This window comes from Callithrix jacchus, chromosome 1 (assembly GCF_049354715.1).
Source record: "Callithrix jacchus isolate 240 chromosome 1, calJac240_pri, whole genome shotgun sequence".
Classification (NCBI taxonomy): domain Eukaryota; kingdom Metazoa; phylum Chordata; class Mammalia; order Primates; family Cebidae; genus Callithrix; species Callithrix jacchus.
The window spans coordinates 70,783,485-70,810,719 of record NC_133502.1 but is presented as its reverse complement, the minus strand read 5'-3'; the positions used below and the strand labels follow the sequence as shown (position 1 = coordinate 70,810,719).

Here is a 27,235-nt window from a genome sequence, read left to right as displayed (position 1 = left end):
AAGAATAAGAAGCCCAGGTGGCCCCTGTCATTAGTGGTTTGCTGGGCATGGGCTGGGCCAAGCAGGCTGGACAGAGGGACGCCTGGGCACAATACCTGGAGGCTGGACAAAGAGGACGTGGCCAGGTCATGCCCTGGGCAACCACTTGGGTGGTGGGGAGACGGTCGGCAGCACCTGGGGGCTGCTGTTGGAGACAGACGTTGGAAATAGATGGTCGGTGCTGCGAAGAAAAATCAGCACTGAGACAGGATCTTTCAGCAATGCAATTTGTACTTCTTAGACTGCAGGAGCCTCACTGGCCACTGTGCCATGAGAGTACAAAGAACAAAGGAAAACACACAAATTTATTCCTTACACACTTGGGGTCATCCTTACTGCTGTGTCTGATCTCTGCTGGCTGGAGCCAGACCTCACAATCTAAAGTGAAACCCGATGGGCTAACAACTTAAAGCTTTTCTAAACAGGTAAAAACAACGGGGAGCTGGGACATGCCTGTGAGCACGTCCAGCACAGAATTCTTGGTTAAAGCACACGGACGTAGAATGTACTGTGTGCCTGTAAGCATGGCATGTTTAACATCTACATAGGATGGGGCTTCACAAAGAGTTATTAGCACACTTACTCTTTAACAAGAAAGGAAACTTTAAAAAGGAACTTTTCTACTTCTCATAGAGGTAGATTTCCCTCCCTTCTGGGTCCACTACCATTGAGATACTGGCCTTTTGGGGAGGAGCGTGAACAACACACGAACACGGGCACTGACCCTGGTGTAGACAGGTGGTCTGCACTGGGGTCATGACAGGAAAGAGCCGGTCACGTGGGGACCTGGTGCAGGAAACTCAGGTGGAGGCAACGGGGACGACAAACACCCTGAGGTAGAAAAAAGTCAGCAGAACAAAAGAACGGTATGGCCACTGTGGAGGGGGTGGGGGGAGGGCAGGGGGTCGGGCAATGTGGGGGCTCAGGTATGCAGGGGCCAGGAGTGAGGGTGGTCACGGGGAGCCTTGAGGGACACTTAAGCTGGTCAGTGACACAATCTAACTCACTTTTCCAAAGTAGGATTGACATCAGCTGTATCAGAAAAAATTAATTACAACAGCCTGCAAACCGGCTTGTTTTTTTCTTCTTACACTGAATAAGTCTGGAGGTGGACAGCCCAGGGAGGCCTGTACCGCTGGCATTATGGATGCTACTTCTGTCTTTGGCTCCACTGTTTGAGGCTCCCATGCCCAGGGTCTCCTCATGGTCCAACATGGCTGTTGGAGCTCCAGCCATTACATCTACTTTCTAGCCAGCAGGACAGAGGAAGTGATAAAGAATGGCACACCTCTTCTATTTAGGATCCCTTCCTTGACGTTGCACACAACACTTTCATTGCAAGAACGGAGCCGTAAGGGTACCTCTAGCTGCAGGGGAGACAGAAATGCAGCTCTGATTCTGGGAAGTCCCTGGTGCAGCCGAAAGTCAGCAGCCTGTGACTGAGGGGAGGAAAAGAACAGATAGTGGGGGATGACTACTCTCCCTGACACTTCGATATAGCAGCTAGGGACAAGAGCTTTGCTGGGCACAGATGCCTACAAATGCAAAGTAGTATTAGCCCCAGCCTGGCCCTTGGGAGCCCCAGTGGAAGAGACAAATGCAGAAACAGGCAGGAATACAGTATTATGTTAGGACGCAGCAGAGGAAGCAGGGGCCGGCTTCCTGCTCCTGCCTATTCTCTGCCCAGTGTGGCTAGACCCCTCCACACCGGCTGGCCTGGCCTTACTCGCTCTGTAGATGATAGCATCCCACTCCCAAATGCAGATGGCTTCTATCCGCTATCCCACTCCCAAATGCAGACGGCCACTATCTGCTATCCCACTCCCAAATGCAGACGGCCACTATCTGCTATCCCACTCCCAAATGTAGACGGCCTCTATCCGCTATCCCACTCTCAAATGCAGATGGCCATTATCCACTTACTTGCTGCCTTGTGGGGGACATCTACCTTGTTTCTGCTGTTCTGTGGCCTTCTAAGGCCAGCTGTGCCTCACTGTGCAGCCTGGGCATGTTGCTCCTCTCTGGGGGACAGCATGAGAGGCTCTCATACCTGCGTGGTGCTTACCTCTCATCACCTGGCCCCTTATCATCCTTGACTTGGCTGTGCCTCCCTTCCCACTGAGCCCTGCCTGGTGACCTTGGTGAGTCACTCTGCTCTCAGAGCTTCTCATCCCGTCTTTGGCGTGGGGATGATGGCATGGCACTTCACAGGCCTGGGCTGCCTTCCTCTGTCCTTCTGGAAATGGGGTGGCTACACTACCCACCCACCTCCCTTACCTCCCTGCTCTGTGCACTGACCCTGTGGGACTTGTGGTCCCCTGGGGACCACCTGATAGAAATGCAGACTTCTGAGCCCACCCTGATGCCAGGTAAAACTCCTTCAAGTGGGCAGGGAGTGAATGGGCCATGCCCAGTGCAATTCCACAGTCTTCCAGGGAATTGCCATTGCCCTGGGCCAACTGCCGGCTCTCTCCTCCTCCCACTCACATTAGCAAGAGCATGTGCAGGCAGGCAGCTGGGCATGCAGAGCTGGGTTGCCTCGGGCATGCCACGCGGTCTTGCCAACCTCGCTTTCTCCCTTGGTGACATGGAAATGGCGTCCCTGCCTGCCACCCTCCGAGATGGAGGAGGCCAGGGACTGGCTCCTTCTGAAGGCTTTCTGTGGGTGAAAAGAAACAAAACGGTCTGTCAGACCCACTGACCTTTCATCAGCTTGGTGCTTTCACTGCATGTTCCCCCAGGTTGAGTGACACATCTGTACTCCCCATAGTGGCGGGGGCGGGGGGGTCAGGATGCTCAGACTGTGCTCAGTCCCAGCTCCTAGGACAGCATGGGGAGTGGGAAGTCCAGGCCTCTGGATCACCTGTCCTCTGCCCCACTGGGGCCCCATTCTTGATCAGCAGGATGGAGCCACCTGCTTGAGGTGGCACTGTGAGGAGTGGGCTAGGGAGACACCTCTGTGGCCCTCACACACCATCTTGCCATTTACCCACTTTACATATGAGGAAGCACATCCCAAGCTAGAAAGGACAGATCTGAACTCATCACAAGGCCAGCTCCAAAAGAATCCACTAAAGGTCTTGGGTGGAGGTAAGAGATGCTCCCTGGTGCCCAGGGTGGCATCCTGAGATACCCTGTGGGCTGCTCTGCAGAGGCCGGGGCCCTTGTGCATATACAGTGTGTGTGAGTGCAGACCCACCCACACATGGGGCAGCTCTACTGGGGCACCTCAGAGCCCTTTCCTCTCAGCCACACCCCTCCCCTGTGTCTGTCCCAGGGACACGTCCCTCAGTGCAGGGTCAGCATCTGAGAACTGGTCTTGGATGGCTCATGCACTCATTGCCTCCAGGAAAACTTGAAAGTAGGTGGACGGAGGGAACATGGATGGGGGGCACTGTGCCTTTAAGACTTGTCAAGGGTTGGATCCAGCAGAGACCAGTTGGGTAAACAGCATCCAGCACAGTGGGGGAAGCAGACACTGTATAGGCAAATGAGGATGACAGAGCAGAGCCGGGCACTCCTGAGCTGCAGCCTGTCTGAGCCTTTGTACCCACACGTCCTCCCAGCAGACCCAGGAGCTGAGGAAACAGGCTGGGAGAGGGTCTCAGGCAGCCAGCACAGAGTGGGTTTACAAACCCTGAGGCTGATTTCCCTACTGTCACTGGTGCTGTGACCCTCCCAGCTTCCTCTTAGACGGTGGGGATAGGGCTGGGTGTGGTGGCTCACACCTGTAATCCCAGCACCTTGGGAGGCTGAGGTAGGCAGATTACCTGAGGTCAGGAGTTTGAGACCAGTCTGGCCAACATGGAGAAAGCTCGCCTCTACTGAAAATACAAAAAAAGGCCAGGCGCGGTGGCTCACGCCTATAATCCCAGCACTTTGGGAGGCCGAGGTGGGTGGATCATGAGGTCAAGAGATCAAGACCATCCTGGTCAACATGGTGAAACCCCGTCTCTACTAAAAATACAAAAATTAGCTGGTCATGGTGGTGTGCGCCTGTAGTCCCAGCTACTTGGGAGGCTGAGGCAGGAGAATTGCTTGAACCCAGAAGGCGGAGGTGGCAGTGAGCCGAGATCGTGCCATTGCACTCCAGTCTGAGTAACAACAGCAAAACTCCGTCTCAAAAAAAAAAAAAAAAAAATTAGCCAGGTATGGTGGTGTGTGCCTATAATCCCAGCTACTTGGGAGGCTGAGGCAGAATTGCTTGAAGAGAGGTTGCAATGAGCCAAGATCCCACCATTGCACTCCAGAGCCTGGAGAGCGAGACTTCGTCTCAAAAAAAATAATAATAAAAAAAAGCAGGAATGATGAACCACACTGCCAGAGCTGCCACACCGCCACGGTGGCTGCCATAGTGTGGCCCAAAGGAAAGAACACACTCTCAGGATGGGGTCTCCACCCGACAACCCCTCCCACCTCAGGGCCTCTCTACCTGCCCCCAGCTGGGGGGCTACCTGCCCTTGCCCTTCTGAGGTCTCAGAACTCCCCTGCAGCTTCCATGGCCAATCTGGATGTGATCTCTTTTCTCTGTGGTCCTCCACCCGCCTAGTGGGCTGCCACTGTCCCCTACAATAGGAATTTGTCCCATACTGTGGGTTTTTTGTGAGGATGGTGCTGATTTCAAAATCTGGATTTCCAGCTGCTGGTGAACACTCAGGTGCGCCAACATGCTCTGATTATGCCAAAACGACAGCAACCGCCCCTGCCGTGGGCCGCTGAGCAGACCCGATCCTGCAGACCCCTCTGAGGCAGTGGCAGTTTGAGCCTCAGTTTCTCTGCTGTGAAGTGGGCCAACAACAGCTTCTCCTTCATGGGATGACAGTGTTGGGAGGAGCAATACTGCCTCTCTGCCCATGCCCACACACTTCTACCTCCTGTCCCGGTGGCAGCCTGGCTGGACAGAACTTAGGGTCTGAGCTGGCCTTCCTTCCTAACAGGGTGGCCACACTGCCACACGCTGACTACCCTGTGGTCACAATGAACTCCCCTGGCCTCCCAGGGACGACCCTCACATGCTCTTGACCCCCAGAACCCCCGGTGGGGAAAGAGCTGAGGAATGAACAGATGGAGAAACAGAGGCCAAGCAGCCACCTCAAGCATACAACAGGTGGGGGCCCACCTAGCAGCTGGCCAGAGCTCTGGGTACTGTGCTGCTGCCAGCCTACCCCCTGCCACAGGCTACACAGATGTGCCCATAACTCAGAAGCCAGGCCTAGACAGGGTGGAAGATTCCCTTTTTCCTGAAAAATCACTCCTGGTGGCTTGCATTTTCTGTGCCTTCAGTTTCACTTACAAAACTCGCCCCTTCCCCCAGCAGGGGTGAGGCATGGGTTATGGGAAGTACGGGGGCTCCACATGGGAGAGGCGGGCACTGGGTTCCAAGGCTGGCTGGGTGGCCATCTGTGCAGCCTGGGGGCCAAGCAGACCTCACCTGAAGGAACCTCCAGTGAGGCAGGGGATAGGGCCGGCAAGCTGCGGCCTAGGGAACAGCACAGCCTCCTCAGCTGTTCTGAGCAGGGGTTCCAGGGCTGAGGGCTCCCTCCTGGGCCTCTCCCAAGCTGTGCCTCAGTTTCCTCCCCTGTCAGGTCGGTGCGGGATGCCCACTTCTCAGGGCTGACAGTAAAACAAGAACTGACGCAGCTGTCCATGTCTTTTGTTCACTGTCGGACCGCATCAGCCCCACAGGAGCAGGCTCCCGCTTGCAGGAAGCAGCTCCAGGCTGGGCTAGGGCCCAGGCTGCCCTGAGGAGCTGCCTGACGATCTTGCGCACTGCTACCTAATCTTTCTGCTCTTGTTTCTTCATAGGGAGGGGGAAGGGATCATCCTCACAGACCTTGACCAAACCCCAGCCTTATGCTAATAGCACTGACAGGGAAGCTGAGGCACAGAGAGATTAAGCCACCTGCCTGAGCCCACATAGCTACCCGGTGGCAGTTCTGGGACGTAGAGTCCTGGCAGACTGGCCCCCATCTGACCTCCCCAGGGAGGTCGGGAGGATCAAGGGTCGGCTCACTCTTTTGGAGGTTTTAGCGGAGGGATCGGCAGACACGGTGAAAGAATGGACGTCTTGGGTGGGCCCTGGAGGAGTGGGTGGCTATAAAGCAGTTGGATCTGGGAGTGAGGTCAAGGCCTGAAGTAGAAGACACAGCAGCCCAGACTTCACCCCAAGCTCCTGCAGCCAGTGCCACAAGGGGAAATAACGTCCTCTGCATCTCACCTGGCTTTCCAGCCTGGAAAAGGCTCACCAGGACGTCCTGGGGGGAAAAAGGACGATTGAGCCAAGGTCTGGAAGGGCCAACACACTTTACCCATACCCTGGTGACTGGCCTGGGCACAGACTGCCGCCCTAGGGCAAGGCGGGCCCCCTCTCGCCCCCAAAGTGGAGGCGGCTCCATCGTGGAGGCGGCTCCATCGTGCGGGAGGGACTGACACCAAGTGAGGCCCAGCGCACGTTTATCCCCTCTGCCACTGGGCAAGCCCCGTGCCAGCGTGGCCTGCAGTCAGGAGAGCCCCCGAACTATCTGACACTGTCACTAGGGGGGCGGCAGGCGCTGTGCTGGAGCGTTACGCGGTTCTCGGGCGAACCCTGCCTGGGAAAAACCCAACGTGGGCGCCAGCGGCAACGCCCGCTCGCCTTCCCACGGTTTGCTCGGTGGCCAGGGAAAGGTCTGTTCTTGACCTCATTTTGTGGATTAAAAGTGTCCGCGAAGGAGATTCAAAGCAAGACCCCGCGCGGGGTCCCCTGGGGCCATGTGCGTCGCGCCCCTCTCCCTTGGGGGACCTCGCGGGGGCGTCTCAGGCCGGAGAGGTTGGGGTAGCCATTGACTGCGTGCTTTCCGCGTCCGGCCTCCGAGCCCCGGGCCCGCCCCAGGTGGAGGCGGAGTCTGGGCCGGGTGCGGGCGCACAGCTGGAACCCGCGGCGGAGGCTCCGGCGAGCTCAGCCCCGGATCCAGGCGGCCCAGGCGGCCCAGGCGGCCGCACCATGGACTCGGGGACCGACGAGTACGAGCTCAACGGCGTCCTGCCCCCGGGTACGTCCGGCTCCCCGGACACCTCGGTAAGACCTTCCCCCCACCGCCGCGTGACCTTGCCCCGCCCAGTCCTCTCGGGCCCCGCGGCTCCCCGGGCACCTGTGGGCGCCGGGCCGAGTGCGCGCCGTGTCCACACTGCAGAGTAGCGGGGACGCTCTGTCCAGGCCAAGTCCGTCCCGCCCCGTCGGGGTCAGAACGATGCCCCCGGGAGCTCCAGCCACCCCGGCAAGTGGGTAGGACGTGGGGGCGCAGGGCCGCAGGGCGGGCTGGCGTCCCCAGGCCCACTAAGCAGTGCCCGCGCTTGGTTGCGCGGCGGGGGTCTGGGCGCCCCTCCTCCGGCTAAGGACTGCTGGCGCCCCGCTTTCCTGGCGTCCCCCCTCTCCCGCGCCGCTCTCTCTAACTTCAGCCTCGCCATGCCGGCTCCTTTGCGCACTTTGCCCGGGGACCGGCAGAGAGGAGTCACTGCCTCCGGGCTCCAGGCCAGCAGCGTGCAGACAGTTACGTCACCACGAGGTGACCACACAATCTGATGCGTGCCTTGATGGGAGAACTTGGGGCCCGCTGTGGTCCCTATTCCACTCACTCACCTTGAGAAATAGACTCGTCACACAGCCTTTAGGGTATCCCCCTACAGGCCCTCCAGAGCTTGCCCCGCCGGGCCTGGGAAGGCTGTGGGCAGCTGGCAGGCTGGCAATGGTCCACGCTTCAGAATTCTTCATCCCAGGACGCTGCACTTACCGAGCACCTTGTGTTTGCTGCAAGGTCCTGGCATGGCCCTCTGGTGACTTGTTTACTTTGGACATTCTTTCCTTTTCAACACCCCCAACCAGGGATGGGGGCAGGGAACAGCAGCCTGCTGGGTTTTTCCAGGCCTCTCCATGGCGGGGACCAGACTGGGGCAAAGACACCCTGCTCAGGTGCTGGTGAACAGTTCTAGGCTGGGGCCGTGGGGACAGGCCGTGTTCAGGGAGGAGGGGCCCCACGAGCCACAGGATAGGGTGGCCCTGGGGCTTCATGGACACTTGTCCCTAGGTTAGAGATGAGGAAACAGGGCTGAGAGGAGCTGTCGCACATCAGGACTTGACTGGTGTGCGGGACACAAGGGACCTGGCCCTGCACCAGCATGTGAGCACTTTGGAGCAATAGGCAGGGGGGCCCTCCGACTTTGTGTCCTTGTGAAGGTGTCAAAGCTCGCCAGGCCTTTTAGATATGGTCTTAAAAAGAGAGAACAGGCTCCCTCCTGCCTTCAGGAAGTGGGGGAAGCAAGTCAGTTAATAAACGGAGGTGGTTGGGGAACACCTTGGAAAGGGAAGGATACTGATCCTCCCCCACTGGACATTGCCCGTGCAATGCCCTCCACTCAGAGCAGTCTCTGTGCACCTCTGCAGGTGGCAGGGTGCGCTGTACCTCCTGGAGGCTCTGGGTGCATCTCAGGCCCAGAGGAGTTTGGGTTGGGTTTGTTCCCGGATCACTGTCTTGGCTCTGGGCACCAGAGGGAGGGAGACACAGCCCTGCTCCTCCGAGTGGAGGCTGGAGAGCAGCCCAGCCCTGACAGTGCAGGAGAAGCCAAGGCAAAACGCAGCGTTCCCTAGGGGCTGGCAGCCCACTGTGGGGGGGCATGGTGGTCAGGGAAGGTTTTCTGTGGAGGTGGGGACATTAGCGCTGAGCCCTGGAGGGCGGAAAAGGCAGGTAGGCAGATCTGGCTCTCTGAGAAGGGCATCTAGGCAGAAGGAATGGCAGGAGCAAAGGCTCAGAGGCTGGACCACGGAGCACGGGAGGGCCAGGTAGGAGGTGCAGGGATGGGAAGCCAGGCTGCCGGAAGGGGCCTTGCAGGCCTGGTCGTGGTCTGGCATTCAGGGAACTATGGAAAGGCTATGAGCCAGTGTGAGGATGAGCTCATTTCTCCTTGAGGGGTAGAAAACCTGGGGGGGCCACTCTATTCACCCAGCCTGGGGGTCCGGGCACACCCAACACCCTTTCCTTCTCCCACCCTCAAGATCCTGCCTCTCCGTTTCTTGGGTATATCATGTCAGTACTCTGTGCCTCAGTGTCTCATCTGTGAAATGGGCGTGAAGCGGTGCCTGCTGCAGTGTCATGGTGAGGACTCAGTGGCTGATGTGCATGAAGTGCCTGGAGCCAGGCCAGCTCTCAGTGCCCTGATCCTCACTCCCGCCTGCCATGGAGACCCTCTCCCAGTGGTGACCCCTGGCAGTGGTTTGGAGAGGGCAGCACTTTGCCCAGCATGGAACCCAAGGAGATCCTCAGTTTCCTTTTCTGTTGGATGTGGTATAACTGCTCACCTCCCAGGGTGGACGAGGCTTAGGGAGGAGCTGCATGTGGAACTCTGGCCTTAGTGGGCTGTGTTGGGTCAGGGCCATGGGAAGCTCTCAGGTCTCCCCCACCCTGTGTGCCCTGTGCCCCGTGTCCCTCCATGTCAGGGCCCCCATCATTGTCCAGGGGTTGAGTCAGCTCACTTGTGGCTGTCAGCACAAGGAAGAGTAAACAATTTTAATGTGAAAATGGCCTGAATCTGTCATCCCCAGGGTGTCTCAAGGCAGGGAAGCGGTGGGGATGAGATTGGGACATGGTCCTCTGGTGCCAACCACATCTTCCCACCCCTCACAGCCCACAGGTTGAAGGTTCCTGGGGTCACATTTGAGCCAAGAGGCCTGGTCCTCAGGGGCACGCGGTTGTGCCCTGTACACCAGCTGTCTGGGCTGCACATGGCCTCAGCTTCCCGGGGGAAGTTTGCTCCCTCATTTCTGCTTTCCTGGCAGGTCCCAAGGCCAGCAGAGTCTGGGCCAAGTTCTGAACGGCAACCCTAACATGGTCTCAGGGCCACTCCTGGCCAGTGCTGAGTCGGAGGGAAGTGGGTCTGTCTGGCCCAGCTGCAGTGGGGACCCCGCCTGGCAGCACTTCCTATTGTCTTGGGGTTCACTGCTGGGAACACACGTGGAGCTGGGAGACTCTCTCAGGAGCTGCATCCTGGGCTGGCTGGTAGGAGATGGTGCAGGGCTCCAGTGCCAGCCCCCACCTGTCTATGTGGCATCTGTGGAATGGATGGGCACAGCAGCTCATGCCCCCACTGGTGGGTCAGCCAAGGGATGCAGGAGGCCCCAGGCAGGTCCTAGCATATGGTAGGTGGAAGAGGGGTGCCTGATTCTCAGGTCCCCCCGCCATCTGCTCATGCCTGCTGCATCCAAGGGTTAGGGCTGGGGAGCAGTACAGGCTGCAGGCAGCCAAGTTCTAGACCGGGACCACTGGCAACTCATCCTCGTTGCCCAGCTGGGTCCCAGTTAGCACAGGAGAACCTGTGCCCCAAGCTGTCCTTTCTTTGCTGTGCCACTATTTTGTGAGCCTGTTCAGCTGCCTTTGAGTGGGTGGAGTTGGCTGGGGAGGTAGTCTTTCAAAACAGTGAGAGTTAGGCGTCAATGAAGAACACCCCAACCCTGCCACCTACTGCCATGTGCTCCACCCACCACCGGGCCTCTGAGACTTCCCCATTCAGTCCCCTCCACATCCTTGTCTGTCCATTTTACAGATGAGGAAACTGAGGCATACAGTGGTCACCCTCCTAGTCAGTGTTGTGGCAGCTCCCCGCCCTGCTCCTCATAGGCCCTTGGAAGGGGGCGGCTGATATGCATCACCACATTTGTGGGGCCACAGCCCCCGACCCTGTCTCCTCCTAGGGTAGGAGCCCTGGGTGGGCCGGAGTACCCATTACGCTATGGCCAGAGCCAGGCCTGTGGATGCAGCAAGCCTGGTTCATATCCCACATTTGTGCCAGCTCCTCCTGCCTGAGCTGAGGATGCTCACTGAAGTGGCCCTAGGACCCACCCTGTGTCCCAGCCCCAACACGTGCAGCCTGCAGTGGTGAGGCTGACTATCCATAGAAGGTAGCAACAGGAGCTGGCCACACCCCTGCACAGAGCCTACCTCCTCACCCAGCCTCCTTCCTAGCTTTCAAAGGAAAAATACCTGGCCTGGCCCCAGGCCCCGGGCACTGCTGAGGTTCTGGGGAAGTCCCATTGGCCCTGGGACTATATTAACCATGGTGTTTATTCTCTGCTCTGCCTAAGCCATGGGCTCAGGTTTCGGCAGGGCTCAGCTCCTGGCAGCTTCTGCTGGCTGGTCAGGGTCACAGGGCTCCCTCCCCTGTGGTGGCTGGGTCCCCTGGCCATCCTAAAGCCCATCCCAAGACAGGGGCAAGTGCCCAGGAGTGTGGGAGAGTGGGGTCATCCTCCCTGGGAACCTTCTATGTGGTGATCAGCTCCAGAGCTCCAAGGCCCGGAGCGCCAAGGTTAGGGACAGGGAAGCAGACCAGCCCTGCTGCCTTCCCTTCCACGTGACGCTCCCAAGGTGGCCTGCTGCCCGGGGTGGTTGCCAGCTACGCCGTATCCTAGGGCAGCCTTACACTTTGGGACACAGTCCTGGGAGGTGGCTCTGGGCAAACCTCCTCCGAGCTGGAATCTGCTGGTCTGTAGAATGGGAGAGGAACATGGCCTCTCACTCAGCGAGTGGGAGTTTCTCAGGTGCAGCCCCAGATGTACGGAGGGGGAGACTGAGGCCCACAGAGGGGGAGCTTGCGCCAGGGCCACGGGCTGGGCTGTGGTGAGCCAGGGCTTGACCCTTGTGCAGAAGCTTCCCTAACAGCAGGTTGGATAGGAAGCAGACGACCGGATGGGCTGTAAGTGCCCTTCTGTAGCAGGGGTGTGTGCGTAGGGCATTTGCTGGCCACTCAGGGCTTGGAGGCCATCCCGGGGCATCTGCTCCACAGCCTCGTGATACACATGGGAGACTGAGGCACGAAGTGGGGCTTGTTGTCCTGAAGTTACACAGCTGGAGCCTGAAGCAGGGAGCCCCTGAGCGCTCAGCCCCTAAGGGGAGGGACAGTGGTGTCAGCCACCAGGGCTTCTGAGCCCTCAGGCCCGGGTTCAAATCCTAGCCCAGCACTCACTTGCTATGTGACTTTGGGTAAGGAACCTTCTTGCTGAGCCTCAGTTTAACCCACCTTAAGTGGGCATGAGGACAGCAGGGGCACAGGCTCCCTGTGGCCGGGGGTGCTGAGAGCTGAAGCTTGGGGACCTGGAGGCTCTGTGCAGATGATGCTTTTTAATGGATCTGAGTGTTCCCTGTGACTGCATGGCTATGAAATATTTAAATGGTTCTGCAGAGCTCAGAAAAAAGGGACTTCTTGCTGGGTGTGGTGGCTCACGCCTGTAATCCCAGCACTGTAGGAGGATAAGGTAGGTAGATCACAAGGTCAGGAGTTTGAGACCAGCCTGGCTAACATGGCAAACTCCTGTCTCTACTAAAAATGCAAAAATTAGCCGGGCATGGTGGCAGGCACCTGTAATTCCAGCTACTCGGGAGGTTGAGGCAGGAAAATCACTTGAACCCGGGAGGCAGAGGTTGCAGTTTGCTGAGATTGAGCCACTGCACTCCAGCCTGGGAAACAAGAGCAAGACTCCATCTCAAAAAAAAAAAGAAAAAAGGGACTTATTCCTCCTGTCCAGGGACCAACACGGTTAGTCTGGGTATGTGTGTCTGTTTATGTGTGCGTAGTTTGTGTATGTATGTGCATGTGCTATATTGTATGTAATGTGTCTTTCTGTGAGGGGATGTGTGTTTCTGTGTCTGTGTGACTAGGAACCCGCACATACATGTGTAGATGCCCCCAGAAGGTGGAAATCCTCACGGGGTCTGCACTTGGCCTTTTTCTCCTAGTACCAAGTCCTGGGATGGGGACCCAAATGAGTATTAGGGTGGCCTTGATGGGAGGCAGTTTGTCACTTGGGGTTTGTGAAACTTAGAAGCACATGCCCACTGTGGCCAGCAGCCCCCGGGACACTGCACCCTGCGGAACACATGTGTAATGGGGTGTGGCCCACTGGGTGGCTTCTCAAGAGCAGAGCTGGAGGCGACCTCAGTGCTGGACATAGGCCCTCAGTCCGGGCCATCCTTGCCCAGACCCTGGGTGGTCTGGGAGGAGGTAGCCATGTCCTCGTGTTCTGGGGCCTGAGGGAATCCCCGGGAGTGCAGAGTCAGGCCTAGGGTGGGAGAGGCAAAATAGAGACCCCAAAGTGGCTTTGGGGTATGTGTGGAGCGACCCGAGAACCCACCGGGGCCCCAGGGACAGGGCTGCTGGCTGGCCTGGGTGAAGGCAGCTGTTCCTGTGCACACTCGTGTCCACGTGAACTTGCTACTTAGAGAGCAGCTGATGCCGAAGGCAGGTTGTTGGAATGCTCGCGGGCCCAGGTGTAGGCAGCAGAGCCTGCCTCTGTCCCCCGACGCCCACTCTTTCTTCCTCCTGGGCACATAATTTTAGATGAAAGTGAAACACACACAGCATGAAAGCAAGGCCCTTGCCCTCTGCTAGTTCTGTATTGGCTGCCTCGTGTATTTTTCATTGTGCATGTTTTCCACCCTGCAGAAAGTCGAGGCATGAATGGATGCCCCTGTCCGCCCCTCCCTGCAGCCCTGTGACACCCCGGCCTCCCAGCCTGCATCTTTCATGAGTCTGGAAACAGGATCTCCCAGAGCGGGCCCCAGGAGGTCAGCTGCCAGCAGTGGGTTCTTACAGCTGCCTCCAAGCAGGTGACTAGTCCTGCGGGGCTGTGGTCCAGGGCCCTGTGGCTGAGGGGCACCTACAGACAAAGGGCCAGGTCAGGGGGCTGGCAGGTTTGTCCTGTGTGACTGAAGAGGGGCTCCACCAGGGCAGCTTGAAAGGGACGGACTCTTGCTTCCTGAGAAAGAGGAGGTTGGGTACTTAGGGCTGCCTTGGAATGAAAGGCCAGCCCTAGAGAGGACCTTCCTGTGGCAGGAGAGAGGGTCATGTCCTGCCTGGGGAAGTCCTGGGAGGCTTCCTGGAAGCAGTGGCCTCTGTGTGGGGCCTTGGAGCATGAGAGTATCTGGCAACAGGGAAAGGCACTGGGGCCTTCAAGAGAACTGCAGGGGGCCCTCCCAGATGGGCCCCTAACCTAAGGCAGAGAGGATTCCATCAGAGCTTGCATCCCCATGTCATTACTCTGAGAATTAATGTGGAAGCTGAGCTCCACTGGATGTCATATCGATTGAGTGCCTGCTGTGTGGGGACCACGCTCTGGGTGCCGGATAGTTTTGCAAGTCCTGTGCTGAGGCCTGGAGGCTGAGTGGCCTGTTGGGCCCCAAGGCTGGGAGGTTGGGAGGTGGCAGGAGCCATCTCAGCCCTTAGGTGCAGCCCAAAAAGGGTGCTTTCTTGCCTGGGCCAGTGTGCACAGATCCGTCCGCCCACACGTCACTTCCCTTGCTGGCACCAGGAGCCCAGACCTTGAGGGGAGGGGGAGAGGAGGCCGGGGGCACAGGCGGGTAGGGGCAGGCAGGGAGGAGCAGCCCCGCCTATAGAAGGAGGAGGAGGATCGGGCAGCACTTTCCAGTGGAAAACCAGAGTGCGTGTACTGAGGCTGCTGTGTCATTTCCTTTCCAGAACTATATTCCTAGGGGAGGTTTCATAAAAGCCAAGCACATTCTCGCTGCCTCTCCTTAGAGTAATAAGCCCTTCTGTCTGAATAGTTACCAGGGGTGGGGACAAGGGAAGCCCTCACCTGCAGGGCCCTGCCCACCCCCATAGCCAGACCCAGACACAGCCCTTGCCGCCTCCCTGACCCGCGCCGCTGACCGTCCCCCTCCCTGCAGCTGCCCCGCTGGGGCTGGAGGCACAGGCCCATCAACGTGAACCATTACGCCAACAAGAAGAGTGCGGCGGAGAGCATGCTGGATATCGCGCTGCTGATGGCCAACGCGTCCCAGCTGAAGGCCATTGTGGAACAGGGCCCCAGCTTCGCCTTCTACGTGCCCCTGGTGGTCCTCATCTCCATCTCCCTGGCACTGCAGATTGGCGTAGGGGTGCTGCTCATCTTCCTCGGTGGGTCGCTGGGTCGGGGTGGCCGGGCTGCCTGCTCACCTTGCTGGCATTTGCTCACACTGCCTGGAATGGGTGCCCACCACCTTGCATACTCGGCTCTCAAGGAGCTGCCAGGTCCCTGGACATGCAGTCCTGGAAGTGGCACCTTCCCCACCCTGCACTTCGGTTTTCGTTTTGTTTTGTTTGAAATGGAGTGCCCCCATCACCCAGGCTGGAATGCAGTGGCTCAGTCTCATCTCACGGCAACTCCATTTCCTGGGCTCAAACGATCCTCCCACCTGAGCCCCCAACGTAACTGGGATTACAGGCGCTCGCCACCACGCCCGGCTAATTTTTGTATCTTTTGCAGAGATGAGGTTGTGCCTTGTTGCCCAGGCGAACTCCTGAGCTCAAGTGATCCAAACAGCCTTGGTCTCCCAAGATACTGGGATTACAGGTGTGAATCAGCACACTCGGCCTCATTGCGTTCTGTTTGTGTGACAGGGTCTTGCTCTGTCTTCTTGCGGCTCACTGCAGTCTCAACCTCCTAGGCTCAAGCGAGCCTTCTGCCTCAGCCTCCCAGGCAGCCTGCACCACAGCTGTGTGCCCCCATGCCAGCTAATATTTTTCATTTTTGGTAGAGATGGGGTCTTGCCATGCTGCCCAGGCTAGTCCCAAACTCCTGGGCTCACGTGATCCTCCCGTCTCAGCCTCCCAAAGTGCTGGAATGACAGGTATGAACCACACAGAGTAGAGTCAGGGCCTGGCCTGTGGGCATTAGGGCAGGTGCTTCACCAGGTTCTTGTTGACCCATGCCGTGAGATGGCCTCTGCCATGTCCATGGGACCAGGGTCCTCCTCCTGGCTGTGTGACCTTGGGCAAGTGGCTGAACCTATTAAACAGGCACCTGAGACCTGCAGTTTGTGGCAGGAATCACTAGATTAAGGCACACAAAGAGCTCAGTGCATTTGCCCAAGCCTGGCCTTGGGTTGACATCCATAGCTTCAATTCCTAAAAAGTGCGGGGGCTACAGAAGGTGGGGTCACAGACAGTGGGGCTGCCCAAGCCAGGGGCGCTACGGTCAGTGTTTCAGCAAAACAGATGTATTTTTCTCTGGGGGACAAAACTCATCCTAAATGCCACTGAGGGCACTGTAGTGTCCCAGGACAGTCTGACCACCGGGGTGGGTCCCCTCCCACTGTCCCGGGCTGGACGCTCCATCTGGGCTACCCTTGGCACTGTCCACTCCTCTTGCCCACAGTCAAGTACGACCTTAACAACCCGGCCAAGCATGCCAAGCTGGACTTCCTCAACAACCTGGCCACAGGCCTGGTGTTCATCATCGTGGTGGTCAACATCTTCATCACGGCCTTCGGGGTCCAGAAGCCCTTGATGGACATGGCGCCCCAGCAGTAGGGCACCCAGGTGAGCTGGGAGATGGGGCGTGAGACCTACAGTCCTGGGGTTGCTCGCTGTCAGAGGCTCTTGCAGTGTGGCAAATCCCTGGCCAGCCAGTCTGGCATAGCTTCTTAGGCCACGGGCACCCTCGTCCACACCTGCAAGGCCAATGCCTGGCCACTACCTTGAGGCCAGCCCTGCTCATGGTGCTGGCCACCTGTTTTAGACACAGTGTTGAAATGGAAGGTGTTTAGGAGCCACAATTTAAAAGTCTGGGGAACTCACTTAAACATAAGATTTCTATGCATTCAGAATGTCTGTCAGAGAAAAAAGAAACTAAAAAAAAAAAGAAAGAAATGAGGTATCTGGGTCAGGCATGGTGGCTCACACCTGTAATCCCAACGCTTTGGGAGGCTGAGGCGGGCAGATTACTTGAGGTCAGGAGTTCGAGACCAGCCTGGCCAACAAGGTGAAACCCTATCTCTATTAAAAATACAAAAAGTAGCTGGGCATGGTGGTGCATCTCTGTAATCCCAGTTGCTCAGGAGGCTGAGGCAGGAGAATCGCTTGAACCCAGGAGGCAGAGGTTGCAGTGAGCCAAGATGGCACCACAGCACTCCAGCCTGGGTGACAGAATGAGACTCTGTCTCAAGAATATACCAAAAACCTGAAGATTTCCAGCTTCTTTGATAAATCAGGGGCCCTGCACCCCTTACTACCTCCACTTAGCAAGTGAAGCTTCCTCCTAACCCTCATCTGAGAAAAAGGGGCCCTGGTATGACTGCCTGCCTGACATGCCCACCCCACTGTGCCACTCTGACCAGGACAGTGGGATTGGGCATCTTGTCATGGAGCCCCTGTGACTCTTCAAGTCTGCCCTTTGCCGGGCCTCACAGAGTCTGAGCTGCCTGCCCTGGGCCGGACTCTGGCTGTGTGCAGGCTGCAGATTGAGGCTGTCCCCACGGGAAGAGGCTCCCGTGTAGGAAGACTTTCCACACCACACACAGCCTCTCCCTGTGTCCTTGCTCAGAGAGGGTGAGCGTCTGCCCAGTGACACACAGCCTGGAAGCAGGAAGGCCTGGAATGCAGCCGTGGCGAGGACCACATGGCACACACATGACAGTCCACGAAGCCAGGCTAGGTCCATACACCACTGTCCCCACGACCTCAGGCCTAGGGGTCATTGTCGGGTTTGTAGCAGAGGTGGAGGTGAGTTGCCAAGGGAGGAGTGGGCGCTCCTGGCAGATGGCCATCTCTCCACCAGTGGTGGCCCACGGCAGAGTAGACAGAAGCAGTGTGCTTGGGGGCAGAGCACCTGTGTGTCAAAGATGTATAAAAATTTCCCTAAGAGGGCATAGTGAAGGTTGAGGTGGGGCTCTGGGGCCCGAGGGTGGGTTGGAGCGCCCTGCATCCACTTGGCCTCACCCTTCTCACATAGAACCAGCTAGGAGTGGCCACTGCTCGTGATGGCCCATGGCCTCTTCAAGCTTCCCTACCCTCACTCGTGACCATTCCCCCAGTGGGGTCACGCCGACCCCCAGTGTCCTGGCCATGGAGCCTGAAGTCACCCTCTGGCAGTACCCTGTTCTGGGTGGTCCCACGTGGGCTCCGGGTCACTGTCCAGCGGCTGCCTCCAGTTTGTTGTTAAGTTGTCCCCTTCCAGAACACCTAGATGCCAGCTGCTCCCTGGCTTGGGGCATGTGGCCAGGTCATTTATTAATCACCTGCTGTGTGTGCTGATGCAGTCTCTAACTCTACCAAGCATCAGTTATCTGCCTGCCAGGAAGAGGGTGCTGGGCCTGAGAGCCACATGGGGACCCAGTGGTGCCCTTAAGGCTGTCCTCGGAGGCCTCGAGGCCAAGTCTGCTGTGTGTCCTGCCTGGAGCAGCCAGAGAGGTCTTAGGCTGGGTAGGTGTCTGTAATCACAGCTGCCAGCCCCAGCCCCCTGTGCTGGACCAGGCCTTTAAGTCCTGGCAGTAACCCAGCCATGCTATATTCATTCCCTTTTCAGAGGGAAAACTGAGGCATGGAGTGCTTTAACACCTCTCATGTCAGAATTGGGCCCTTCTCCTTCCTAAGTCAGGTGTCCAAATAGCCCTGACACTTGGGGCTGATCACAGCCTGGCTCAGAGCCTTGCTTCTCCTTTCAGGCTCAGAGCCCCCCTCCCTCCTTCCCAGGCCCGGAGCCCCGCTCTCCCTCCCCAGGCCCGGAGCCTCTCCTCTCCCTCCTTCCCAGGCCCGGAGCCTCTCCTCTCCCTCCTTCCCAGGCCCAGAGCCTCTCCTCTCCCTCCTTTCCAGGCCTGGAGCCCCCTCTCCCTCCTTCCCAGGCCTGGAGCCTCTCCTCGCCCTCATTCCCAGGCCTGGAGCCCCCCTCTCCCTCCTTCCCAGGCCTGGAGCCCCCCTCTCCCTCCTTCCCAGGCCTGGAGCCCCCCTCTCCCTCCTTCCCAGGCCTGGAGCCCTCCTCTCCCTCCTTCCCAGGCCTGGAGCCTCTCCTCTCCCTCCTTCCCAGGCCTGGAGCCTCTCCTCTCCCTCCTTCCCAGGCCTGGAGCCTCTCCTCTCCCTCCTTACCAGGCCTGGAGCCTTTCTTCTCCCTCGTTACAGACTCAGAGCCTCTCCTCTATCTCCTTTCCAGGACCCTGGATGCTGCTTGCCCTGCAGCTCAGCTGCCCGACCCCAGGAGACGCTGTACCCATGAGGTGTCCACCTTGCTGCACATGGCACTCCCCAGACTGCCAGAGCCCAGGCTGGCCTCATCTCCATTGTGTCCCTGGACCAGCCCTTGCTCTGACTGGCTGACCACCATGGGGTAGGCCACTCTTGTCTCTTGGCTGCTGTTCCCAGGAGGCAGCTCCCTCCTGGCACATACGGGCTGGCCATTCTGGCACATGGGGGCTGGCCACAATGGCCCAGAGGGTCAGAACTGGCCAGCCAGAGACCTGTGCCCAGAGAAGGGTCTCGACCCACCCAAGGACACAGCAGGTCTGTGGATGAGTTGGATGAGGGACCAGGGCCAGCCTCTGTCTCAGGACATTCCGGAAGGACAAGGAGATGTCTCTCTCTCTGCCGAATCACCAGCGTCCACATCTCCCCTGGGCCCTGTCTGGGTTGCCTGGTGACCCCAGCGTCTGCCCGCTGCCTAACCCAGGGACCCTGGAGAGCCAGAGCTGCCTTTTGGCCCTATGGTAGCCTCTGGCTCTGGTCTCAATGCCTGGGCTTGGTGGCCATCAAGAGGGAGCCAGCCAGATCCATGAGGGCCGTAGACCCTGCATATACCCTGCACCAGCAGTGACCAGGCAGAGCCCAGCACCCACTTTTCTAATTATGAATGACTAATAAAGCCTATGTTTCTCACTGGGCTCCACATTTCACCTCCTTGCTCCCAGGGCTGGACCAGTCTTGGCCTTCCCGTCCCCTCTCCAGCTGCCCTGCAGGGACGTTGGAAGCACGTGGTTCTGGCCAGGGCCGCCCCCTCCAGAATCTTGGCTTGGGGTGAGGTTTTAGGCACAGAGGCTGAAGTCTGAGGTCATTGGCATCAGCAGCCCCTGGTGACCTCTGACCTGGGCAGGAGCAGGTGTGTGGTGGTGTCCTGTCCCTCCTCGCACATTTCCAGCGCTGTTTCCTGCCCGGCTGCATTTTTCTCTTGAGGTTCTGCCCCTGGGTCTCTCTCCCCAACCAAGTCCGAAGTTGCTGCTTCCCTGAAACGGTGTCCAGTGATGCCTGTGGTCAGTGGGGACATTTTCTGGGCAGAGGGGAGCTGAGAGCCATGCCAGGACCAGGTCCTGGACTCTTGGGGCCCACCTGCCCCACAGGACCCCTCACCCAGTGGAAAGCTGGCTCCTAGGCCTCCTATATCTGGTGCTTCCCTCTCTTTCCCTTGGTTCCCCTTCCCCAAACCCCCTATACCCACTGTCCACCACCCCTCCCAGTCCCAACCCCTCATCCCGCTAGATTCAGAGCATCTGGTGGCCTCAGGTGGGGGTGGGGCCACCCTGCCCCATCCGTCCTCCCTCACTGCCTCTGCATCTGGTTGTGGGTCCCCAACCTGGCCCCTTCAGGTGAGGTACCTGAGCATCTCCTGCCAGCCTCTGCCCTTTTCTCCAAGCAGCTTTCATGGCACACAGGGGAGGGGGCGAGGCCTCCAGCACTGCTGAGGCCCCACTTACTTCCTCATCACGTTTCCTCTGTCCCCATCCGGGCTGAGCCCCATGACCTGGGGTGGCTCCAGCTCTCGGTTCCTCAGATGGATGAGTGGCCCCCACCCTGTAGTCCTGTGTCTGTGTTGACACCAGGTCTGCACAGCCCCATTCCTGAAGTGACAGATAGCAGAGGCACTCCTGAGTGAAGGGTTCTAACCTGGGGTCTGCTCTAAAGCACTCCTGGGGGAAACTGGCATCTGGTGAACCGTGTGGATGCTGAGGAGCTGGACTCGTGGCACTGCTCTCTCTGCTTTTGTGTTTGTTCCATAGAGGGTTTGAAAAGTAGCTCTTAGATGCGCTAGTTGAAAAGGAAGATGGGAAGGTACATGGTGGGTGTGAAACGCGCTTCCAAGAGGAGGCGACATGGCCTTGGCCGCAGGTTGTGTGGCCAGGGCTGACTCAGATATGCGCTGCCCAGCGCTGGGTCCCTGATGTGGCTGTGGCCTGTGGTGTGGGCTGGCTGGCAGCCAGGCAGGAGGGAGGGCCCGCCGTGTGCCTGACCTCGCACATTGGCAGCCGGATGTTGACCAGCACGTCTTAGCTCCTCCTCCTTTGGCTAGCAGGGGAAGTTCCCTGGATCGAGCTGTAGGGTTGAACTCAGATGGCTGTGCTGGGCCCTGGGCCATTCCCAGTTGGGTGTGTGCACCCTGACCCCCTGCGGTCCCCGAGCCCAGGTGGCCTCCCCTACTCAGATACCTATGCTGGCCACCCCCAACCTCCCTGCCTACCAACTCCCAGGCTCATTCACCAACCACTCCACCAGCTCTGACCCTGACTTCTGGGGTTCCCGCCTCAGTCCTCAGCCTGTGCTGCTGCCCCTTGAAGAGCTTCCTTCCAGGCCCCCATCGGCTGGTGGGGCTTAGCTCTAAAGTTGCCCTGGAGGCCTTTCTAACCAGTCTGATGCCACCTCTCCTTGGTCACTCTCTCGGCCCCATTGCAGTTTACGCTTTGGTGTCTTGGGTTAGAGTCACTGTCCATGTCGCCAGAGACAGTGTGGCCAGGTGGACTCTCCCTCCAGAGCTGGTGTCTTGAGTCCAGCCCAAGTCCAGGGCGGGCACTCCAAGAAGGAAGGTTCTGCTTGCTGGGTCTCCTGAGGGCCAAGGGGCTCTGCTGGAGTCGGGGGCAGGGCTTGGCACCCACATTCCTGTCTGCATCTCCTACTTGAGGATCCTTGATCTGACCTGGCTCTCCCACCAGATGCCACCACTTTTCTGCACCCAGCACTGTCCAGCACATAGTAGGTGCTCAGGAAATGTCTGGGGCAGAACTCATTCACCTGCCTGTATGTGCTAGGTTCTGTGCACCTGTCACAGCAGCCAAGGGACAGACAAAGAACAGGCCCAGGAGCTGCTCAGAGCCAAGCTAGCTTCTTGGAGGGTTTGCCAGCCCCCATGGGGGTCCTAGGACCTGAGGTATCCACTCCAGCCTGTCCTGCCTGTGGACCCAGCTCTGTTCTCATGGGGGACCTGGAAAGTGAACAAGATGTACCCGCCAAGTTGGGTGGGGGTGGGTGTGGAGGGACACAGGGAGCTCAGGAGGGATGGGCTGGGAGGTCAGTAGGCGACCTGGGATGATGGCGAGTGGCCATGGGGAAGTTTGGGAAGAAGGTTTGAGGGCGAGGACAGCCTGTACACAAGCCCTGTGAACTGGGCTGGTGTTGGAGAAGCAGTGAGGTATGGAAGCAGGTAGGGGACAGTCACGTAAAGCTGGGGATGGCCAACAGGGACAGAGTGCGATGGGAGGGTTTCCTAACCTCTTATTCCTAACCTCTTCTATCTCTTATTCCTATAATAAGAGAGATGATTAGGTAGATTGATAGATGGTAGATACATGGATGGATGGATGTTGGATGGATGGATAGTCAGATAGATGAGATGGTTAGATGGATGGATAGATATAGAGATGATTGATAGAAGCTGTGGTATTAATTTGATGAAAAAAAGTAAAAGATGAACAGATTGACGGATGGATGGATGATAGATGAGAAATAGATGACATGGGTAGTTTAGTAGATGATGGATAGAAGATAGATACGCAGGCAGAGATCTCAGTGGGTTATTCCAAAGTGAGGAGGTACTGCTGAGCCAGCCCGAAGCCCAGTCTCAGCCCCTCACTCCCTTACAGGGTTCCCTTGCTCGGGTCTCTTCACGACTTAGGTGCCCTGTGCGCGCATCCTTGACACTGCTTATTCCTACCCACTTAAAAGCACTGGAAATATCTTTTCATTTTTTTTGAGACGGAGTTTCGCTGTTATTACCCAGACTGGAGTGCAATGGCACGATCGCGGCTCACCGCAACCTCTGCCTTCCGGGTTCAAGCAATTCTCCTGCCTCAGCCTCCCAAGTAGCTGGGACTACAGGCGCGCACCACCATGCCCAGATAATTTTTGTATTTTTAGTAGAGACAAGGTTTCACCTTGTTGACCAGGATGGTCTTGATCTCTTGACCTCGTGATCCACCCACCTCGGCTTCCCAAAGTGCTGGGATTATAGGCATGAGCCACCGACCCGGCTGCAAATGTCTTCTAAGTCTAAGTCTTAGGAGAGGGATCTACAGGCTCCCTTTCCCAGGGCAGTGCTTTATGTCTGGTTCATCCTTGAAGGACCTGGTCCATTCACTCCACATGCCCAGAGGAAGGACAAGGGCAGCTCATGTCAGATGAGGGGGGAGGTGACTGGGCCTCCATGCAAGGTGCTGGGCCCAGGCAGGGAGGAGCAGCTGATTCCAGGTGTATTGAGGAGGTGGCCATTTGGGACCAGATCCATGCCACACCCTGTGCCCACCCCTCCCTTTTATTCCTAGGGCCTCCTCTTCCATCTGTCTACAATCAGAGTGGAGTGCCTGTTTCCTCACTGCATTATTCTTAAAAATCAGAGGGCTGGGCCAGGGGTGGTGGCTCACGCCTGTAATCCTAGCACTTTGGGAGGCTGAGATGGGTGGATCACCTGAACTCAGGAGTTCATGACCAGCCTGGACAATATAGCGAAACCCCGTCTCTACTTAAAATACAAAAAAAATTAACTGGGTGTGGTGGCACATGCCTGTAATCCCAGCTACCCAGGAGCCTGAGGCATGAGAATTGCTTGAACCCAGGAGGCGCAGGTTGCAGCGAGCTGAGATCGCGCCACTGCACTCTGGCCTGGGTGACAGGGTGAGATTTTTGTCTAAAAAAAAAAAAAAAATCCAGATGCTTTCATATTTTTCTTGTCTTTTTCTCAAATAAGGGAATCACTTTAGGGGAATCACTAACTCCAGGTGCTGTTGACCTGGTGTGACCAGAGGAAGCTGCCCCTCCAGCTGCTGCCTCTGTGGCCCCCAGCCCAGCACGTCCTCGTCCTTCCAGCCAGGGACTGCCAGTGTCTCCCACCAGCTGCCTCCCAGCCGTTTTAGGCAGTGTAGCTCACTCCCTCTACCTGTGGCTGCAGCCTGCTCTATGGAGACCCAACCCCGCCCCCAGCCCCTCTGCAAGGTTCCCTCTCCAGATCTGATCGGGATTTGGGGTCCCACTGACACCCATCCAGCATTTGCTCAGCCAGACCCCAGCTGTGGGAGTGTGGGTGCTCCTCACCAGCCAGAGTCCCCATTCTCATGCTAACCTTACAGCTGGGGGGAGAAGGCTCTGAGCTGTGATGTGACCCCAGCAGGCTGTGGTGACGACAGCATGCCCCCAGTCCCAAGTGCCCCCTCAGGTGCTGGGGACAGTGGGGAGCACAAGAGGCTGGACCCCTTCCCAGATTCTGAGCCTGTCTGCATGAGGGTGGGTGCCCAGGGCCCACCCAGAGAAGGCCAGACCCTGTGGTTGCTGAGACCCAGGGTTCCTGCAGAGGTGTGAGAGGCACTCAGTGGGCAGGGCCCCTGTGAGCCTCTGGGGAGGAGCCACCGGCCCTGCTCATAAGGTGCTGAGCATGCAGGACTGGAAGCAGCAACACAACAAAGCTGTGTCAGCACCCCCAAAGCCCGGCCTGTGTTTGCAGTCAACAGGGTCATCTCTCCCAGACCTGGCCCTGGATTGTGCAAGACCCAGCTGTACTTCCGGGCTCTGAGCTCAAGTGCCCTGTGTCCTTGCTGACCTGAGACAATTACACCCCTGGGTTCCATACTAGACCTCCCAACACCCCTCCCTCAGACCCCTTCCTCACCCTCTCCCTCACCCCTGCCACACTCCCTCCCTCACTCCTTCCTCATCCCCTCCCTCACCCCCTCACCTCCCCACCCCTGCCTCACCCCCTCCCTCACCTCCAACTCCTTCCCTCACCCCCCTCACTCCCTCACCCCCTCTCTTACTCCTTCCTCACCCTCTCCCTCACCCCCTTCACCCCCTCCCTCATGCCTCCCTCACACCCCTCTTATCCCCTCCCTCATCCCTCCCTTACCCCCCACCCCTCACCCCTCCCTCACCCCTCCCACACCTCCTCCCTCACCCCCCCATTCCCCTTCCTTCATCTCCCTCCCACACTCAAGCTCCCTGATCTCATACCGCCTTTCCTTCACTCACTGCCCCTCACAGCCCTCTGCATGACCCCTTCAGCTCTCCCACAGCTCCTCCGTCACACTGAAGCTTTGGTAATGGAGTCCCCTCGACCCCAGCATCCCCTACCAGTTCTGGCACAGTTCTGGATGTGAGACCAACGTCCCATGTCCAGGTGTGGTAGCCTGGAGGAAACTGTTCTTCTTACTGGGGTATCATGAGGGCTTCCTGGAGGAAATGGCATTCCAGGTGGCTCTGAAGGATGAGTTGATGGGTGGGGCTGGTAAGGAGTCCCAAGCGGAAGGAGCAGCAGGGTCTTTGCCTGAACCCCCGCAGTACAGGTGTGGAGGCGCAGGACACCACCATCTGCCTGTGTGGTGTGGAGGTGGGGACTCAGGACAGCCAGGAGGGCCTCACATGCCCAAGGGTGCCTTCCCCTTTGGAGGACCTAGTTCACTGCTGGTCACGGGAACTGGTTGGCCTGGTGGTTGGCAGGGCAGGGCCTGATGGGTGGCTGAGGCCAGACGTGAGTGCCCATTGTTCTCTCTCCTCCAGGCTCCAGCCTCAAAGGGGAGGTCCTGTGGGGCACCCACCAGGCTGGAGGTGGCAGATGGAAGAGGGGACCTGGCTGGTGGTTGGGGACGTCACAGACTCAACTCCAGGCTTGAGTCCAGTTAGAGATGGGGCTGCGGGTGGCTGAGTGTGGGACAGGGTGGTGGTGCGCACAGATGGACAGGCAAGGCAGCAGTCCCAGGGCCAGGCGGCCCCTCACTGAGGAATGACATCCTGCCCAGGGCCCTGGGGAGTCAGGGCCTCAGGTCGTGTCAGGCAGCCCTGAGGAGGTGCGTGTGTCCTCCAGGGCCTCAGGTGGGGCCACCTAGGACCACACACCAGCCTGCGTCCTGCTGCCTAGGAGGTTCCCTGCCCTCAGCTGACGCAGTAATAGAACATTAGTGTCCCTGGAGACCCCTCCTTCACCCTCCAGGGGCAAGTCACGCCTGTCTACACACTTGACCGAGACATCTGTCGCCTTCACTAAGTGTGGGACAGTTCTTTGCAGCTGGAACCAGGTGGTAAATTCCTAACAGAATTTCTGCGGGGGAGGGGGCTGGGACAGAGCCCAGGCTGAAGGAGGAGTCCCGGGCAGGGCTCCCATTGCACAGGTGGGCAGACGGGCTGAGGCTGGAGCACATGCCCCGGGCCCATGGCTCAGGGTGGAGGAGGGAGAGGGCAGCCAGGGCTGTACCCCCACCTTGGGCCTGTGGCAGCCCAGCAGGTCGGAGGGCTCCAAGGCTCTGGCTTTCCTTGCCCCAGGCCCTCAGATCCCTGAAGGGGCATGCACTGTGATGACCCAAGCAGCAGGGCCGCAGGGTAATCAGAGGTCACGGCCTGGAGTCCATACTCCACCAGCAGCCTGGTTCCCACGGTCCTGTGCAGTGACCATGTAACTGAGCAGGGCCCCTCCGGGAGCCTCGCCCATTCCCTTGCCCCTTCAGTGGCTTCGCCCCTCTACCGCCTCCTTCTGAGGCAAAGCCTGGGTGTCTCCAGAAACCCCCTGGAAAATGTAAACTCATGATGATTCTGTGGGTTGAGAAATACTGTCGTTTCCCCACAAAAAGCCTTCCGGGAAGAGCAGACAAGGCAGAGATCAGGTCTCGCCCAGGCTCAGCAGTCAGAGAGAGTGTGTGTGTGTCACACAAGGTGGGAGGAGGGGACAGTGTGTGGGGGGGGACATCTGAGGTGAGAGGGGACTGTGTGTGGGGGGGCATCTGAGGTGGGAGGGGACAGTGTGGGGGCATCTGAGGTGAGAGTGGACATTGTGGGGACATGTGAGGTGGGAGGGCACTGTGGGGGGGGCATCTGAGGTGGGAGGGGACAGTGTGTATGGGGGCATCTGAGGTGGGAGGGGACTGTGGGGGGCATCTGAGGTGGGAGGGGACAGTGTGTGTGGGGCATCTGAGGTGGGAGGGGACTGTGTGGGGAGCATCTGAGGTGGGAGGGGACAGTATGTAGAGACATCTAAGGTGGGAGAGGACAGTGTAGTGGACATCTGAAGTGGGAGAGGACAGTGTGTGGGGGCATCTGAGGTGTGAGGGGACTGTGTGGGGACATCTAAGGTGGGAGGGGACAGTGTATGGGAGGGGGTGTCTGAGGTGGGAGGGGACAGTGTAGTGGACATCTGAGGTGGGGAGCAGTGTTGGGGGGACATCTGAGGAGGTGG

At 58.3% G+C, this 27,235-nt stretch overlaps 1 protein-coding gene and 1 long non-coding RNA gene across 3 annotated transcripts; one reads left to right on the top strand and one right to left on the bottom strand.

Moving 5' to 3' along the window:
• Window positions 1–236: 236 nt before the first annotated feature.
• On the bottom strand, window positions 237–7,858 carry LOC144581390 (uncharacterized). Of its 2 annotated transcripts, none has more exons than XR_013532065.1 (3): window positions 7,170–7,858; window positions 2,527–2,698; window positions 237–1,478 (listed from the first exon to the last, which is right to left on the bottom strand). It is a non-coding gene; the product is annotated as an uncharacterized LOC144581390 (long non-coding RNA). The 2 variants fall into 2 exon arrangements; XR_013532066.1 differs by having other exon boundaries at window positions 7,658–7,858.
• Window positions 6,919–19,706, top strand: NINJ1 (ninjurin 1). The gene is made up of 4 exons (XM_002742731.7): window positions 6,919–7,096; window positions 14,745–14,973; window positions 16,214–16,377; window positions 18,983–19,706. Exons 1-3 carry the CDS (start codon window positions 7,022–7,024, stop codon window positions 16,366–16,368), a joined length of 459 nt encoding a protein of 152 aa, XP_002742777.2. The 5' UTR covers window positions 6,919–7,021; the 3' UTR covers window positions 16,369–16,377; window positions 18,983–19,706.
• Window positions 19,707–27,235: the final 7,529 nt, after the last annotated feature.

Coding starts and splice junctions, on each gene's coding strand:
- NINJ1 (XM_002742731.7), top strand. CDS start 7,022: ATGGACTCGGGGACCGACGAGTACGAGCTCAACGGCGTCCTGCCCCCG. Junction 7,097..14,744: donor CCGGCTCCCCGGACACCTCG/GTAAGACCTTCC, acceptor CCCTCCCTGCAG/CTGCCCCGCTGGGGCTGGAG. Junction 14,974..16,213: donor GGTGCTGCTCATCTTCCTCG/GTGGGTCGCTGG, acceptor TCTTGCCCACAG/TCAAGTACGACCTTAACAAC.